Source organism: Coffea arabica, chromosome 1c, assembly GCF_036785885.1.
Source record: "Coffea arabica cultivar ET-39 chromosome 1c, Coffea Arabica ET-39 HiFi, whole genome shotgun sequence".
NCBI classification, from domain to species: Eukaryota; Viridiplantae; Streptophyta; class Magnoliopsida; order Gentianales; family Rubiaceae; genus Coffea; species Coffea arabica.
This window is the reverse complement of record NC_092310.1, coordinates 54,774,454-54,786,847: the sequence shown is the minus strand read 5'-3', so window position 1 is coordinate 54,786,847 and position 12,394 is coordinate 54,774,454. Positions and strand designations below refer to the sequence as shown.

General features: G+C 37.9%; 2 protein-coding genes across 3 annotated transcripts; both read left to right on the top strand.

The window, feature by feature from the left end:
* The first annotated feature begins 2,243 nt into the window (after window positions 1–2,243).
* On the top strand, window positions 2,244–5,376 carry LOC113730159 (protein NRT1/ PTR FAMILY 8.2). Its single transcript, XM_027254666.2, has 4 exons — window positions 2,244–2,714; window positions 2,803–3,020; window positions 3,315–3,868; window positions 4,199–5,376. The coding sequence occupies exons 1-4, from the start codon at window positions 2,609–2,611 to the stop codon at window positions 5,046–5,048; spliced, it is 1,728 nt and encodes a 575-aa protein (XP_027110467.1). The 5' UTR covers window positions 2,244–2,608; the 3' UTR covers window positions 5,049–5,376.
* Window positions 5,377–7,430: 2,054 nt separating this feature from the next.
* LOC113730174 (protein NRT1/ PTR FAMILY 8.2-like) lies at window positions 7,431–12,192 on the top strand. 2 transcript variants are annotated; one of them, XM_072078906.1, is made up of 6 exons: window positions 7,431–7,507; window positions 7,583–7,798; window positions 8,884–9,082; window positions 9,176–9,393; window positions 9,826–10,379; window positions 11,115–12,192. In XM_072078906.1, exons 3-6 carry the CDS (start codon window positions 8,977–8,979, stop codon window positions 11,947–11,949), a joined length of 1,713 nt encoding a protein of 570 aa, XP_071935007.1. In that variant the 5' UTR covers window positions 7,431–7,507; window positions 7,583–7,798; window positions 8,884–8,976; the 3' UTR covers window positions 11,950–12,192. The 2 variants fall into 2 exon arrangements, with proteins under 2 accessions (XP_071935007.1, XP_027110492.2); XM_027254691.2 differs by having other exon boundaries at window positions 7,436–7,798.
* Window positions 12,193–12,394: the final 202 nt, after the last annotated feature.

The following is a 12,394-nucleotide window of genomic DNA, read 5'->3' as shown; positions in this document are numbered from 1 at the left end:
TTCTTGCCCTGCTACTATTTCTAATATTGTGCTGCAAGATGTAATGGGTTTGTAGTGTACACCCAGGATGATTGTAATTGATAATGTTTAATTTATGTTAACCACCTTATTTTACCCAAAAAAAAAAACAAACAAACAAAAACTTGGCCAGATACAAGGCCACTCACTGCTTCTAATAACGTCTGTACTTGGTTTGGCACATCCAACAGCTGCGTCGCACCCCTGAAGAGCCTCTCTCTCTTAAATGCCTATCTAGGAAGATTTGGCACAATAGTTGTCTCAACCATTTATGTTCTGGTTTTCTTTGTTGTTAATCACTGAGTCTCCATTTCCATGCACTGATTAGGCATCAGTAGACTCCTGTATGCTGAATGGTGATTATCAAGATATCATGATGAAAATTCAGAAAAATTATTCATTTGATTATAGGCCTAAGAAGTTCTTTTCAACAGTTCTATAGATATGCTCAAACAGATACATTTGCAGTTAATGTAGTTTTATTGAAGCCCACCATTTATGGAGACTGCCAGTTGATGACAGTTCACTGCAGTTTCACAAAGTGAGAGATTATTCAATGTGTCCAACCACTCATTGAATTACTATTAACTAAATCCTGGTTAAAATGCGATTGGATTCATTGCTTGAATATTTTCTAAAGAGCACAGGGTTAAGGAAGTCTGCATTTCTTTCTAAGATCCTTTCTTTCACCTGTGAGTTCGACCAATCGGTCATTTGATCTCGGGTAAATTATAAATGACCCCCCCGGTGATTTCATCTATTGCTACATGGCATCTGTAATGTTTCTAAATGTCTATTTCACCATTTTATGGTTTCAAATAAAGTGAAAATTTAACGAAAAATAACCTATGTAATGTTATTAATTGAAATACTAATAGTGCTCCTTACTTAAAATGTTAAATCAGACTACATCTTAACTATCTATAAAACTACAAGGAGATTATGTTAAAAAATGTAAATACTTTAAGGAAATAAAGTGAATATTTATGCAAACTATAGAGAAGTTAAATGGATATTATCATTTCATCATACACACTTCTAGAACGCCTTTGGTATAATCGCCCCAACTGACTATGTGGAACTATACGGGATTACATGACTATTTTAAAATCTTAAAAAGATCATCAGGCATTATGCAAAATTTTAGGGAGTATGTACGTAATTTGCCATTTTATCTTTTCAAGGTACGTTTTGCTGCTCCCCATCAGACTTACTTTGGCCATCCTACTTCTTGTACGTGAGTTCTTCCCATCTTTCTCCTTTCCTTTTCTTTTTCAATTTCTCTAACGTGAGTTTACCACATCTTACTGCAGCATACTAGGGATTATTCCAATTTGACATTATTCTTCTTCATCATCAGATAGAGAAATTATTTTGATGTTTTCTTTTCTTTTCAAAGTTGTTGTTTGAATTTCTTTCCGGCACGCATTTTCCTCCATTTTTATGTTGATCATGCTAGAGGCCATTGGTGGTAAGCATTAATTTCTCTAATCTTTTGAAGCCTAGCATTTCGTGTTCGTATGGAAAAAGACACATTGGCTATAAATGCAGTCGGCCGGTCGATGACTTGGACTGTTCATGGTGGTAGCAACTAGGAACTGTATAATGTATATATGGCATTGTTGAATTCGTTTGTGTTTCAAATGGTATAAAACTATGTGATTCGTCTGGCCATTGTTTCATCAATCTAATGTAAGCCCAAAATCAACTTTTGTTCTCCGAATCTAGTGGTGTCTACTGCTTAGGTAGACCAAAACCTTGGAGGAATGGAAATATGAAGAAAAAATGTGCTTGTTTGTGTGCAAGCGGCCACAAATTGCTCTGCCGAGTACTCAAAGCAAGTAAATCATATCTTTGCCATCCCATTAAAGAGCACAAGAGGAACGGATCACAAGAGAAACGAATCACGGGACTCACAAGTTCTATTTCAGATTAGTTGAGGATAAAATGGTATTTTTGTAATTTTAACACTACAATATTACAGTATCATTTTACACTCTTACCTAAATCTATTTACATCAAGTCTCTACTTATTTACACTTTAGGAGCAATTGGTCTGAACTGAAACTTGTGATGCCCCTGATCCCACAGGACAAACACTCTTGACTTTTACTGCGTCCACACGGTGAAAATACCAGATGCAAAGTAATGTACCAGGACTACATCTGTGTCCACGATGGGTGTAGATGTAGATGCTGAAAATGGAGATTTAGCTGGCAAACAAATTTACGTCGCTCATATACCATAAAAGCAGATTTAGAGACCGTTTACTCACCTCAACACACAAATTTGGGCGAAGTAATTATGGCATTAATCTGCTAATGCGTGTCTATAAATTGTGGACTCCTCTTTTAAATCTCATGCCATAAAAGCAGATTTAGAGACCTACACTCAACTCAACACACAAACTTGGCGAATTAATTATGGTAATAAATTCATCTGCTAGTGTATGTCTATAAATTGTGGACTCCTCTTTCTGATTTCATGCCGCCTACTACTTTCTTGGGTACCATAGAGTACCAGGTGTGAGTAATTGCTCAAAGGAGAAGAGAGAAACAGCGGCTTAACTGCTTTCGGTTTGCGGGAGATCATGGAAGCAGATGACTATTACACCAAAGATGGAACAGTTGATTATCGTAAGAACCCTGCTGACAAGAGGAAAACCGGAACCTGGAAGGCCTGCCCTTACATCCTTGGTAATTGTCTCATCTTAGTTTTCCTCTTATTTGGACCGTGGCATTCTTGGCGAGATGATATTATACTTTTTATTCTTTTTGCTGTTAGGAAATGAATGCTGTGAAAGATTGGCGTACTACGGAATGAGCAGCAATCTGATGATCTATTTCACAAAGCAACTCAATCAGCATACTGCTGAAGCGTCAAGAAACGTCTCAAATTGGTCAGGAACATGCTATATCATGCCATTATTAGGAGCTTTTCTTGCTGATTCATGTCTTGGAAGATATTGGACGATCGCCAGCTTCTCAATCATCTACTTCATTGTATGTATTGCATTTTATGGTTGGTTGTTTTTCCGTTTTAACAAATCCAGATGGATAAAGCTACTTGTCATCTTGGCCACATGTAGACGAAGCAGGCAGGCGCAGGCCGGCAGCCTTCCTTGGTTTATATGTATTGTTTCATTAGTTTCCGAGCTGCTTGTAGCCGTGAAACTTTTTCAAAAATTTTATTTGCTTATATTTAGTGGAAACCAAGCTGAGTAGCATAGTAATCTGTTTGGTTTGAGATCTGTTTTGATCATAAGATGCCAAAATATGACTTTAATTGTGTGACAGGGCATGACACTTTTAACATTGTCGGCGTCCGTCCCGGGCCTAAAACCCGCCTGTTCTGCTGAAGATGTTTGCGACCCAACAAGCATTCAGACAACAGTAAGCTTCCTTGCACTCTACCTGGTAGCGCTAGGAACTGGAGGGATCAAGCCGTGTGTCTCATCCTATGGAGCAGACCAGTTTGATGATGCTGATGAAACTGAGAAAAACTTCAAAAGCTCTTTCTTCAATTGGTTCTACTTCAGTATCAACATTGGGGCACTTGTTGCTTCATCTTTTCTGGTCTATATACAATTACATGTCGGGTGGGGATGGGGTTTTGGTATACCTGCTGCAGCTATGGCGATAGCTGTGGTATCCTTCTTTTCAGGTACACGAATCTACCGTTATCAGATACCAGGAGGCAGTCCCTTGACTCGCCTATGCCAGGTCTTGGTGGCATCTCTGAGAAAATATGACGTTCCACTGCCTGCTGACAAATCTCAACTCTACGAGGTTGCAGATGAGACAAGTGCTATTGTAGGCAGTCGCAAGCTTGAACACACAAAAGCCTTCAGGTGTGCTTTTAGATAAAAAGCCTTTAGCTGTGTCAGTTTTCCAGTATATTATTTTCTGTTGGTTCGGAAAGCAAGATGAAATGATCAAACCACTGGAGTCTGTAACTAAAGATGGTACCTCCGGTGTAATTTTATTGTTAAATAGAAAACGGAAGAAACTAAAATGAAGAAGAGACAGAGTTGATTAAAAATGTTCAAATGGTTCTGTTTATACATATCAACAAAGGGAGGTGAAAGAGCAATGATTGCATTGCTCAGTAAACGTCAGCTTTTATTGCTATTATGTTTCTCTTTAGGTATTCTAAATCAAGACTGTTGGGTCATTTGCAGTTTCTTTGACAAGGCAGCGGTGGAGACAGAATCTGATCGCACAAATGAATCAAAAGTAAGCGCATGGAGACTTTGCACTGTGACACAAGTGGAGGAGCTAAAATCAATCTTAAGATTGCTACCTGTTTGGGCCACTGGCATTATCGTTAGCGCTGTTTACAGCCAAATGGGGAATTTATTTGTGTCGCAAGCCGAGGTCATGGATACACATTTAGGAAACACTAGATTCAAGATCCCAGAAGCATCCCTTAGTGTTTTCGACACTCTCAGTGTCATTGTCTGGGTTCCAATTTATGACAAAATAATCACCCCCTTTGCCAGAAAAATTACTGGTCAGAAAAATGGCTTGACACAGCTGCAGAGAATGGGCATTGGAATGGTCATAGCAATTCTCGCCATGGTAACTGCGGCTGTTTTAGAGATCGTTAGGCTTGGAATAGTGAGGAGGCATAACCTGTATGATGCAAAGCTGATACCAATTTCAGTATTCTGGCAGGTTCCTCAGTACTTCATAATAGGCTGTGCAGAAGTTTTCATATTCATTGGACAACTGGAGTTTTTCTATGAACAAGCACCTGATTCCATAAGAAGCTTGTGCGCTGCTCTATCGCTCACCACCGGATCACTCGGTAGCTATTTGAGTTCTTTGTTAGTGCAAATTGTCACAAAAGCCAGCACCAGGGGTGGAAAACCAGGATGGATAGCGGACAACTTCAATTATGGCCATCTCGATTACTTCTTCTGGCTCCTATCTGGGCTCGGGGTGCTAAATTTTGGAGTTTTTCTTGCGGTTGCCCAAAGGTACACATACAAAAAGGCGGTCGGAACTAAACTCTCCGGTGATAAATGATTGCAATTTCAACATAGAAAAAGAAGAAAATGTGAGATTACGGTTTAAGGGTAACTTAAGTATTGCATAGAGTTCTCCGTCTTCCTTTGTTCAACGAGACAGTAAAATCGAAATAGATAGCTTGGCTTCCTGCTCGACCTTGTACACAATTAAAATCTTCTAATAATTATGCAGAAAAGTATCGAGCATATCAGCAAAAATCAGCTGTTTCAAATCTATGATTCATATGTAACTTGATAAAGATATCAAAGGTGTATGCACGATAATTATCTTGGGAAGAAAGAAGTGAGAAATGCCAGCAACCTGATTAGGTGCAATGCCGTAATCATGATATACAGTCTGAAATTCTTGTCTTTTGTCTTCTGTGAAGTGTGAAAATCACTAAAACCAAAGATGACTAAAAAACAATGGTCACTGCCAAGTCCTTAAGGTTTAGTGTGGTGGGAGACAAGTTGTCAAGTCCTTGCCTCTCACGAATTGTTACATTATGCGATTTTTTAAAATATTCAGACGAGTATGTAGTGCATCCGTCTGATCCGATGGTGGTTCAGTCCCTGTTGATCCCTCCATTGATTCAGTTAGACCTCCTTTAGAATAGGTTAGAGTAGGAATAGATGTAGAAAAAATCGTTGATCCCTCCATTGATCCAGTTAGACCTCCTTTTAGAATAGGCTAGAGTAGGAATAGGCGTAGAAAAAACAAAAAAGAAAAATGAGAAGTATACAATTACAATTGCATTGTGCGAAGAGATTGATTTTGCTCTCTCTTCATGCTTTGGTGCCGACCTTTAACGTCCCGTCGGTCTTACGTTTCCATTCCTAGTAAACAAAGGAGAATAGAAGAGTCATCCGTTGGTCTGAGGCCAGAAGGAACTAACAGATGAGAAAGGTCAAAAACGAACGAATCGTAGGAAGATACAAATTCGCTGTGAGATTTTCATCATCCGCTAGCCTCGAATCGAGACCTTATTTAAGAGATACCTATTAAGTTGCCTGTCACTTGATCTAACAATCCTTGATAGATAAAATAATTTTCCAGCGTCTCCGTCTAAACTGGCCATAACCCTTTCTTTTTTTTTTTTTTTCAATTGGTGAATTATCATTGGAGTGGATAACCATTTTTCCAATTATCAGTGCTGCAGCCAACTGAGAATAATCAAATCCTTATCAATCTGGCAGTGGAATATCATTCATCTTTTGCTGGAGCAAACGTCATCTTCTCAATCCCATCTTACTTGAAGACAAATACATCCCTTTAAAAAATAAAGTATGGGGCAGACAAATCCATGACAATAAAAGTGTCTCGTCACTATTTGCTAGTCATTCTCACTTCATGACTATTTTATATCTCTCCAATAAAATCTAATTTGAGGACATCCAATTCTGACCGTGCAATGAAATATATTTGATCAGCTCAACACAACAATAAAAAAGAATTGCTCGAATGAAAAATGAAAAAAGAAAAGAAAAGGAAGGCGGCGTAAATATTTGAGTCAATTCAACGACGCTGCTTTAACCGATTATCTTGTGATTTTATGGTGAAAAAAAAAATAGGGCAAAAAATCCACAAAACAATTGAGTAAATTTTAAACACTAATAATTAGATTGGATGAGTGTCTCCGTCTGAATGGACCATAACCTCTTTTTTTTTTTTAATATTATTTTCAACTGGGGAATCAATCATTTGAATGGATGACCATTTTTCCAATTATTATCCTTAATCCTTAAATCCAAACTTGTAGTCAACTGAGGATAATCAAATACTTGACAATCCCGGCAGCGGAAAACGTCATCTTCTCTATCCAATCTTATTTAAAAGACAAATCTATCCCCCCCTTCTCTCTCTCTTTCCCGAAAACAAATCCATGACACTGATACCAGTAAAAAAAAAAATGGCATTCACTTGTTTTACTCCAAAAAAGTATAGAATTCATGGACGTTGCAAAACCAATTACGTAGTTGCTATTCCATCGAAATAGCTAACAACGGTTAATTTAATTCAGTAGGATCATGGAATATAATTCTATTTCAAAATGTGCCCAAAAAAAAAAAAAGATCAATTGTCTCGTTATTATTTTCTAGTCGCTCTCTCTTCATGGTTGTATCTCTCTAATAAAATCCAATTGAGGACATCTAATCTTAAACGCGCTATGAAACATATTTGATCAACTCAACAACAAAATATAAATCTAGAATCGCTCGACCAAAAACGAATGAAAAGAAAAGAAAAGAAAAGGAAAGAAAAGGGAAGGGAGGTGGCAGCATTTGGACCAAACCGCCGTAAAGGGTAAAAGGGTCAATTAATGGAAAGTGTGAGCTGGCACTAGCACTACTGTAGCCGCCTCGCCGGCCCAAGGGATCTTTCAAGTCCAATTCAGTATCAGTCGGTGAATTGGAAATATGATGAATCCCGAAACAAGTGAAAATTCTTCCAGCATTTGTGGGCGCACGCTGTTGCTGGTTGGTAGCTTTTCCCTAGTCATCCTTTTCCTTTTCCTCCCCATGCTTCAGTTGACTATTCCCGTCACTGTGTAGCTCAGCGCAAGTAGTACTGGAGTTGGGACAAGGACGCAACTGTCTCCAAAAGTTGACGCTTATGATTCTCATTCTGCATTCTAGTAAACGTCCAATCTTTGGGTTTTACTGATTTTTAATCATCAACCTTATTCGCACTTGTCCTCAACTTTTCTGGGCTAAGGCTCTTTTTCTCAGCTACGTAAATCTGACTGATTATTGTCCCGCCAGCTTCAGGTGTGTATTTTGATTTTCGTTCTGTTTGCTATCATTCTTAGCTAATCTTTTTGTTTATGGCTTTTGATTTCTTGATTGGCTAATTCTCAGTGTTCTTTTGTGATGCATGATTGGAACCTTCTGTGCTTATCTTGAGCTTCGAATACGGAATCTATTGAATGAGTGGATTCGATTGTTTTAGAGTGGTTAGCCCATCAGAAAATACATACTACTACTATTTTGCTTTTATGATGCAGGGTAGGGGAAAGAGAGGTCAGTGAAGTTTGCGGATAGAGGGCTAGTGTTAGGAATAGATAGAGAGGAGGGATCAGGGAGAAGAGTATGGAGAGAGATCTGAAGTTTTTCAATAAAAAATTGGATTAATCTTTCCTATCCTGTCAGTGGTGGATGAATGATAACTATGCAAAATTTGAATTTGTAATTCAACTTTTGCACACGTCATAAATTCAACAACGCTGATAGTATATACACCGTCAACGTAGGAAAGATTGACTCTAAAAATTATGGTACTTTATTTTATGAATCCTTTTTGTGGAAACTAATCTATTAAAAGTGAATCAACATTTAGGCTCAAAATTTGCATAGTACCACATGTTAATGGAAAGGAACGTGCTTTCTCTAAGGTTGAGGATAGTGGCGTATAGAATTTGTATTTAACTAGGAAGAGGTTCCTTGAGAAAAACAAGGGCCTATGATATCATGTATTGCAAAAGAGGTCTCACAAATTAATGACAGATTGAATTAAAAAAAAAAGAAAAATAAAAAGAAAAACAGACACAAAGTTTGTTCTAAGGGAAGTGTAACATCGTACTAAATCAATGAATTATAAACCTTAAGTTGTCATCAATATTCTATTACTGTGTGTCTAGGTGCTGCTATATAGTCCCAGTTCAGGAGATTAATGACTTTTGTTTTTTATAAATGGTTCATATACTTAAGAATTTTTGGTATGAAAAACTAAATACTAATATATTGCCAGTTGTACCAACAACAAAGGCGGGATGGTAACCTCCGTCCTTCTAACCACCACTTGGACTATGCTAATTAGCTGAAGAAATTTTGATTACTTGCAATCAAATTTGCAGGTTCAAGTAATCTTTGAGTTCTGCCTTGGCTTTGCTGCTGCAAAAGCTTTGCAGTGGTCTACTCTTGTGGCAGGGATTGGTATCCAGAAAGCTATGGCAGAGGATGACTTGTATACTAAGGACGGGACAGTTGACTGCCGTGGTAATCCTGCCAAGAAAAATGAAACTGGGACTTGGAGAGCCTGTCCTTACATCTTAGGTACCAAAATAATTTGCTTTTCATCAGGTTTATCAGAGGTGAAGATTGATATTTCAGGCAAAACTTATGCTCCTTTGTTGATTTTTACTGTAGGAAATGAATGTTGTGAAAGATTGGCATATTATGGAATGAGTTCTAATCTGGTGCTATTTTTCAAGCATCGACTTGGACAGCACAATGCCACTGCTTCTAAAAATGTATCTGATTGGTCTGGGACATGCTATATCACACCCTTAATTGGAGCATTTTTTGCAGATGCATATCTTGGAAGATTTTGGACAATTGCTTGTTTCTCAATCATCTATGTTCTGGTAATCTCTTTTCGGCTGAAATGTATATGCACAAATTCTTTTGCAACTTAGGTAGGTATGACTCGCGCTGAAGAAATTAGATAAAATTACATGGTACATGTAGGAAAGAAGTTAACGTTAAAGTGGAGTAATTTGGGGCACAACCATTTCTTGTCTGGTCTACTTCTGCCTATCCTTGATTCATAGTGTATTTTGGGCCACATCATCAATGTAGAGAAATGCAATCTCTTAGTTCTATACATGGTAAATTATCAAACTCCAGCAAGCACAATAACCCATGTTTAGTTCAATAATTAGACAGATGAAATGTTCTAATAAAGAAATACAGATTTTATAAGAAAGCAAATTTAAATGATTTCAAAATTTCCAGTCTTCTTAATACATTCTGATCTGGTTAACAAGCTTCAAAAATGATAACCATTTGATGTGCAGGGGATGACATTGTTGACATTATCAGCCTCAATCCCCGGTCTGAAGCCAACCTGTCATGGAAAGGAATCTTGCCATGCAACAGGAACACAGAGTTCTGTTGTCTTTTTAGCTCTTTATCTCATAGCATTGGGAACTGGTGGTATAAAGCCTTGTGTATCTTCCTATGGAGCCGATCAGTTTGATGACACAGATGAGGTTGAAAAGAAGCACAAGGCTTCTTTCTTTAATTGGTTCTATTTTTCAATCAACATTGGTGCACTTATTGCTTCATCAGTGCTGGTCTGGGTACAAGATAATGTGGGTTGGGGATGGGGATTTGGCATTCCAGCCGTAACAATGGCGATTGCTGCGGTTAGTTTCTTTTCAGGTTCTCGATTGTATCGTAACCAAAAACCAGGAGGAAGCCCTTTGACGCGCTTGTGCCAAGTGCTTGTTGCATCTTTCAAGAAGTATAAAGTTGAAGTGCCTGAAGACAAGTCTTTGTTGTATGAATGCAAAGATACTGAATCTGCAATAGAAGGAAGTCGGAAGCTTGGGCATACTAGTGATCTTGTGTAAGCACCATATCATCCTGCCTACCTCGTGGTTTTAAACTTGATTGATAATTTTTGCTTGCTTTCAAGATTGAGTTCAAAAGATATTCAAAGGATCATTAAATGGTTCTTAGCCAGTCATCTATCTGATGGTACTTTTTTGAAGTATTGAATGGAAAAAGTGGAGTTACGTTGGATAACTATGCAATTTTCAGGGAAAAAATTGATTATATACATACATACATACATATATGTATACATATATATTCATATACATATGTATGTATATATATAAACATATATATATTCATCTATATATGTATGTATATATATAAACATATATATATATACACACACATACTCAAATTTTCTAAAGAATTAAGAATTTTTATTGGGTAGTCATTTTTAAGGTTTCAGAACTTCTTCTTTTAATGGCTAAAAACAAACAGTCTCTACCTCTCGGAAACTTGACAAGAAAGGAACGGACACTGCTTTGGCATAACTCCTTATTCATTTGGTCAAAGGCATAACACCTTCCTTTGAATAGTTCTATAGGAATCATCACTTCAAATGTAATATAAGAAATATATTTGCAGTTAACACGTCTTGTGTACTTTTACAGTTCTTTCAAAACCAATGGCTGAAATGAAGCCTTTCTTGATTTAATCTTGAACAATCTCCTTTGCCGTGTCAACTGCTTGCTTGCCCCTTGCATTGTTTCAAAACTGAAATATTGTATAATGTTATCCTAAACAGTTTCTTTGACAAGGCAGCCGTTGAGAGGGAATCTGACTATAAAAGGGGCTCTGTAGATCCTTGGAGACTTTGTACGGTGACTCAAGTTGAGGAGCTAAAAGCCATAATACGATTGCTTCCTATATGGGCAACAGGTATCATCTTCAGCAGTGTGTATGGTCAAATGAGCACCCTGTTCGTCTTACAAGGAGAAACGATGAATACTTATGTGGGACATTCTACCTTCCAAATCCCGCCTGCATCACTTGGGATTTTTGACACCCTGAGTGTCATATTCTGGGTTCCTGTTTATGACCGAATTATTGTCCCGGTTGCCAGAAAGTTCACAGGTCACAAAAATGGCTTGACTCAGCTTCAGAGAATGGGAATCGGGCTCCTCATATCGATCTTTGCCATGCTCTCAGCAGGGATCTTGGAACTTGTTAGATTACGCTATGTGAAAAGACATAACTCCTATGATCTTGAAGAGATTCCGATGTCAATATTTTGGCAGGTGCCTCAGTATTTCATCATAGGTTGTGCAGAAGTTTTCACATTCATTGGACAGCTGGAATTCTTCTATGAGCAAGCACCTGATGCCATGAGAAGTTTGTGTTCTGCTCTCGCCCTGACCACACTTGCCTTGGGAAACTACTTGAGTTCCTTGCTTGTGACCATTGTGACAAGAATTAGCACAAAGAATGGAAAACCTGGTTGGATACCGACTAATCTTAATCGCGGTCACACCGATTACTTCTTCTGGCTCTTGGCTGTGCTAAGCGTGCTGAATTTGGGAGCTTATATCCTCATTGCAAAGTGGTACACGTACAAAAAACCAGTTGGGACTCTTCGCTGATGAGGTATACAAGGTGGCAAGTTTCTTCACTGCAGAAAGATGCATCCGTCAGAGTTGCTGAGAATTTCAAACATATATGTTCTTCAATAACTGTTTGTTTGTATAGATGAAACAGTTTACTGGGATATCACAAATTACAAGATTACAGCAATTTCTTGACAGGTTTGCATGGCAATATGTGATGTAAAACAAGTGGTTGGGTCAAAGTAGACTTAATATAATCCTTTTAGCTTGTTTTTACTACATTAAATGGTCCAAGTCAAAAGTTTCCTGCTTTAAGCATGGTTCTACTCCTCACTTATTCCTTAAGCAATACACATCTTTGAAGGTCGCCATGGCCGTAACCCAGTGATTTTGGAATTGAAAAATAAAAACAATGATATAGGGCTAACAAAAGTACGTTAAGACTTGAGGTATATGAATAAAGATTCACTGATTACGTGGT

Excerpts from the sequence above, each read along its gene's own strand:
- LOC113730159 (XM_027254666.2), top strand. The coding sequence starts at position 2,609 with ATGGAAGCAGATGACTATTACACCAAAGATGGAACAGTTGATTATCGT. Across the intron at positions 2,715-2,802 it reads GGCCTGCCCTTACATCCTTG|GAAATGAATGCTGTGAAAGA; the intron begins GTAATTGTCTCA and ends TTTTGCTGTTAG. Across the intron at positions 3,869-4,198 it reads GAACACACAAAAGCCTTCAG|TTTCTTTGACAAGGCAGCGG; the intron begins GTGTGCTTTTAG and ends GGTCATTTGCAG.
- LOC113730174 (XM_072078906.1), top strand. The coding sequence starts at position 8,977 with ATGGCAGAGGATGACTTGTATACTAAGGACGGGACAGTTGACTGCCGT. Across the intron at positions 9,083-9,175 it reads AGCCTGTCCTTACATCTTAG|GAAATGAATGTTGTGAAAGA; the intron begins GTACCAAAATAA and ends TTTTTACTGTAG. Across the intron at positions 9,394-9,825 it reads TCTCAATCATCTATGTTCTG|GGGATGACATTGTTGACATT; the intron begins GTAATCTCTTTT and ends TTTGATGTGCAG.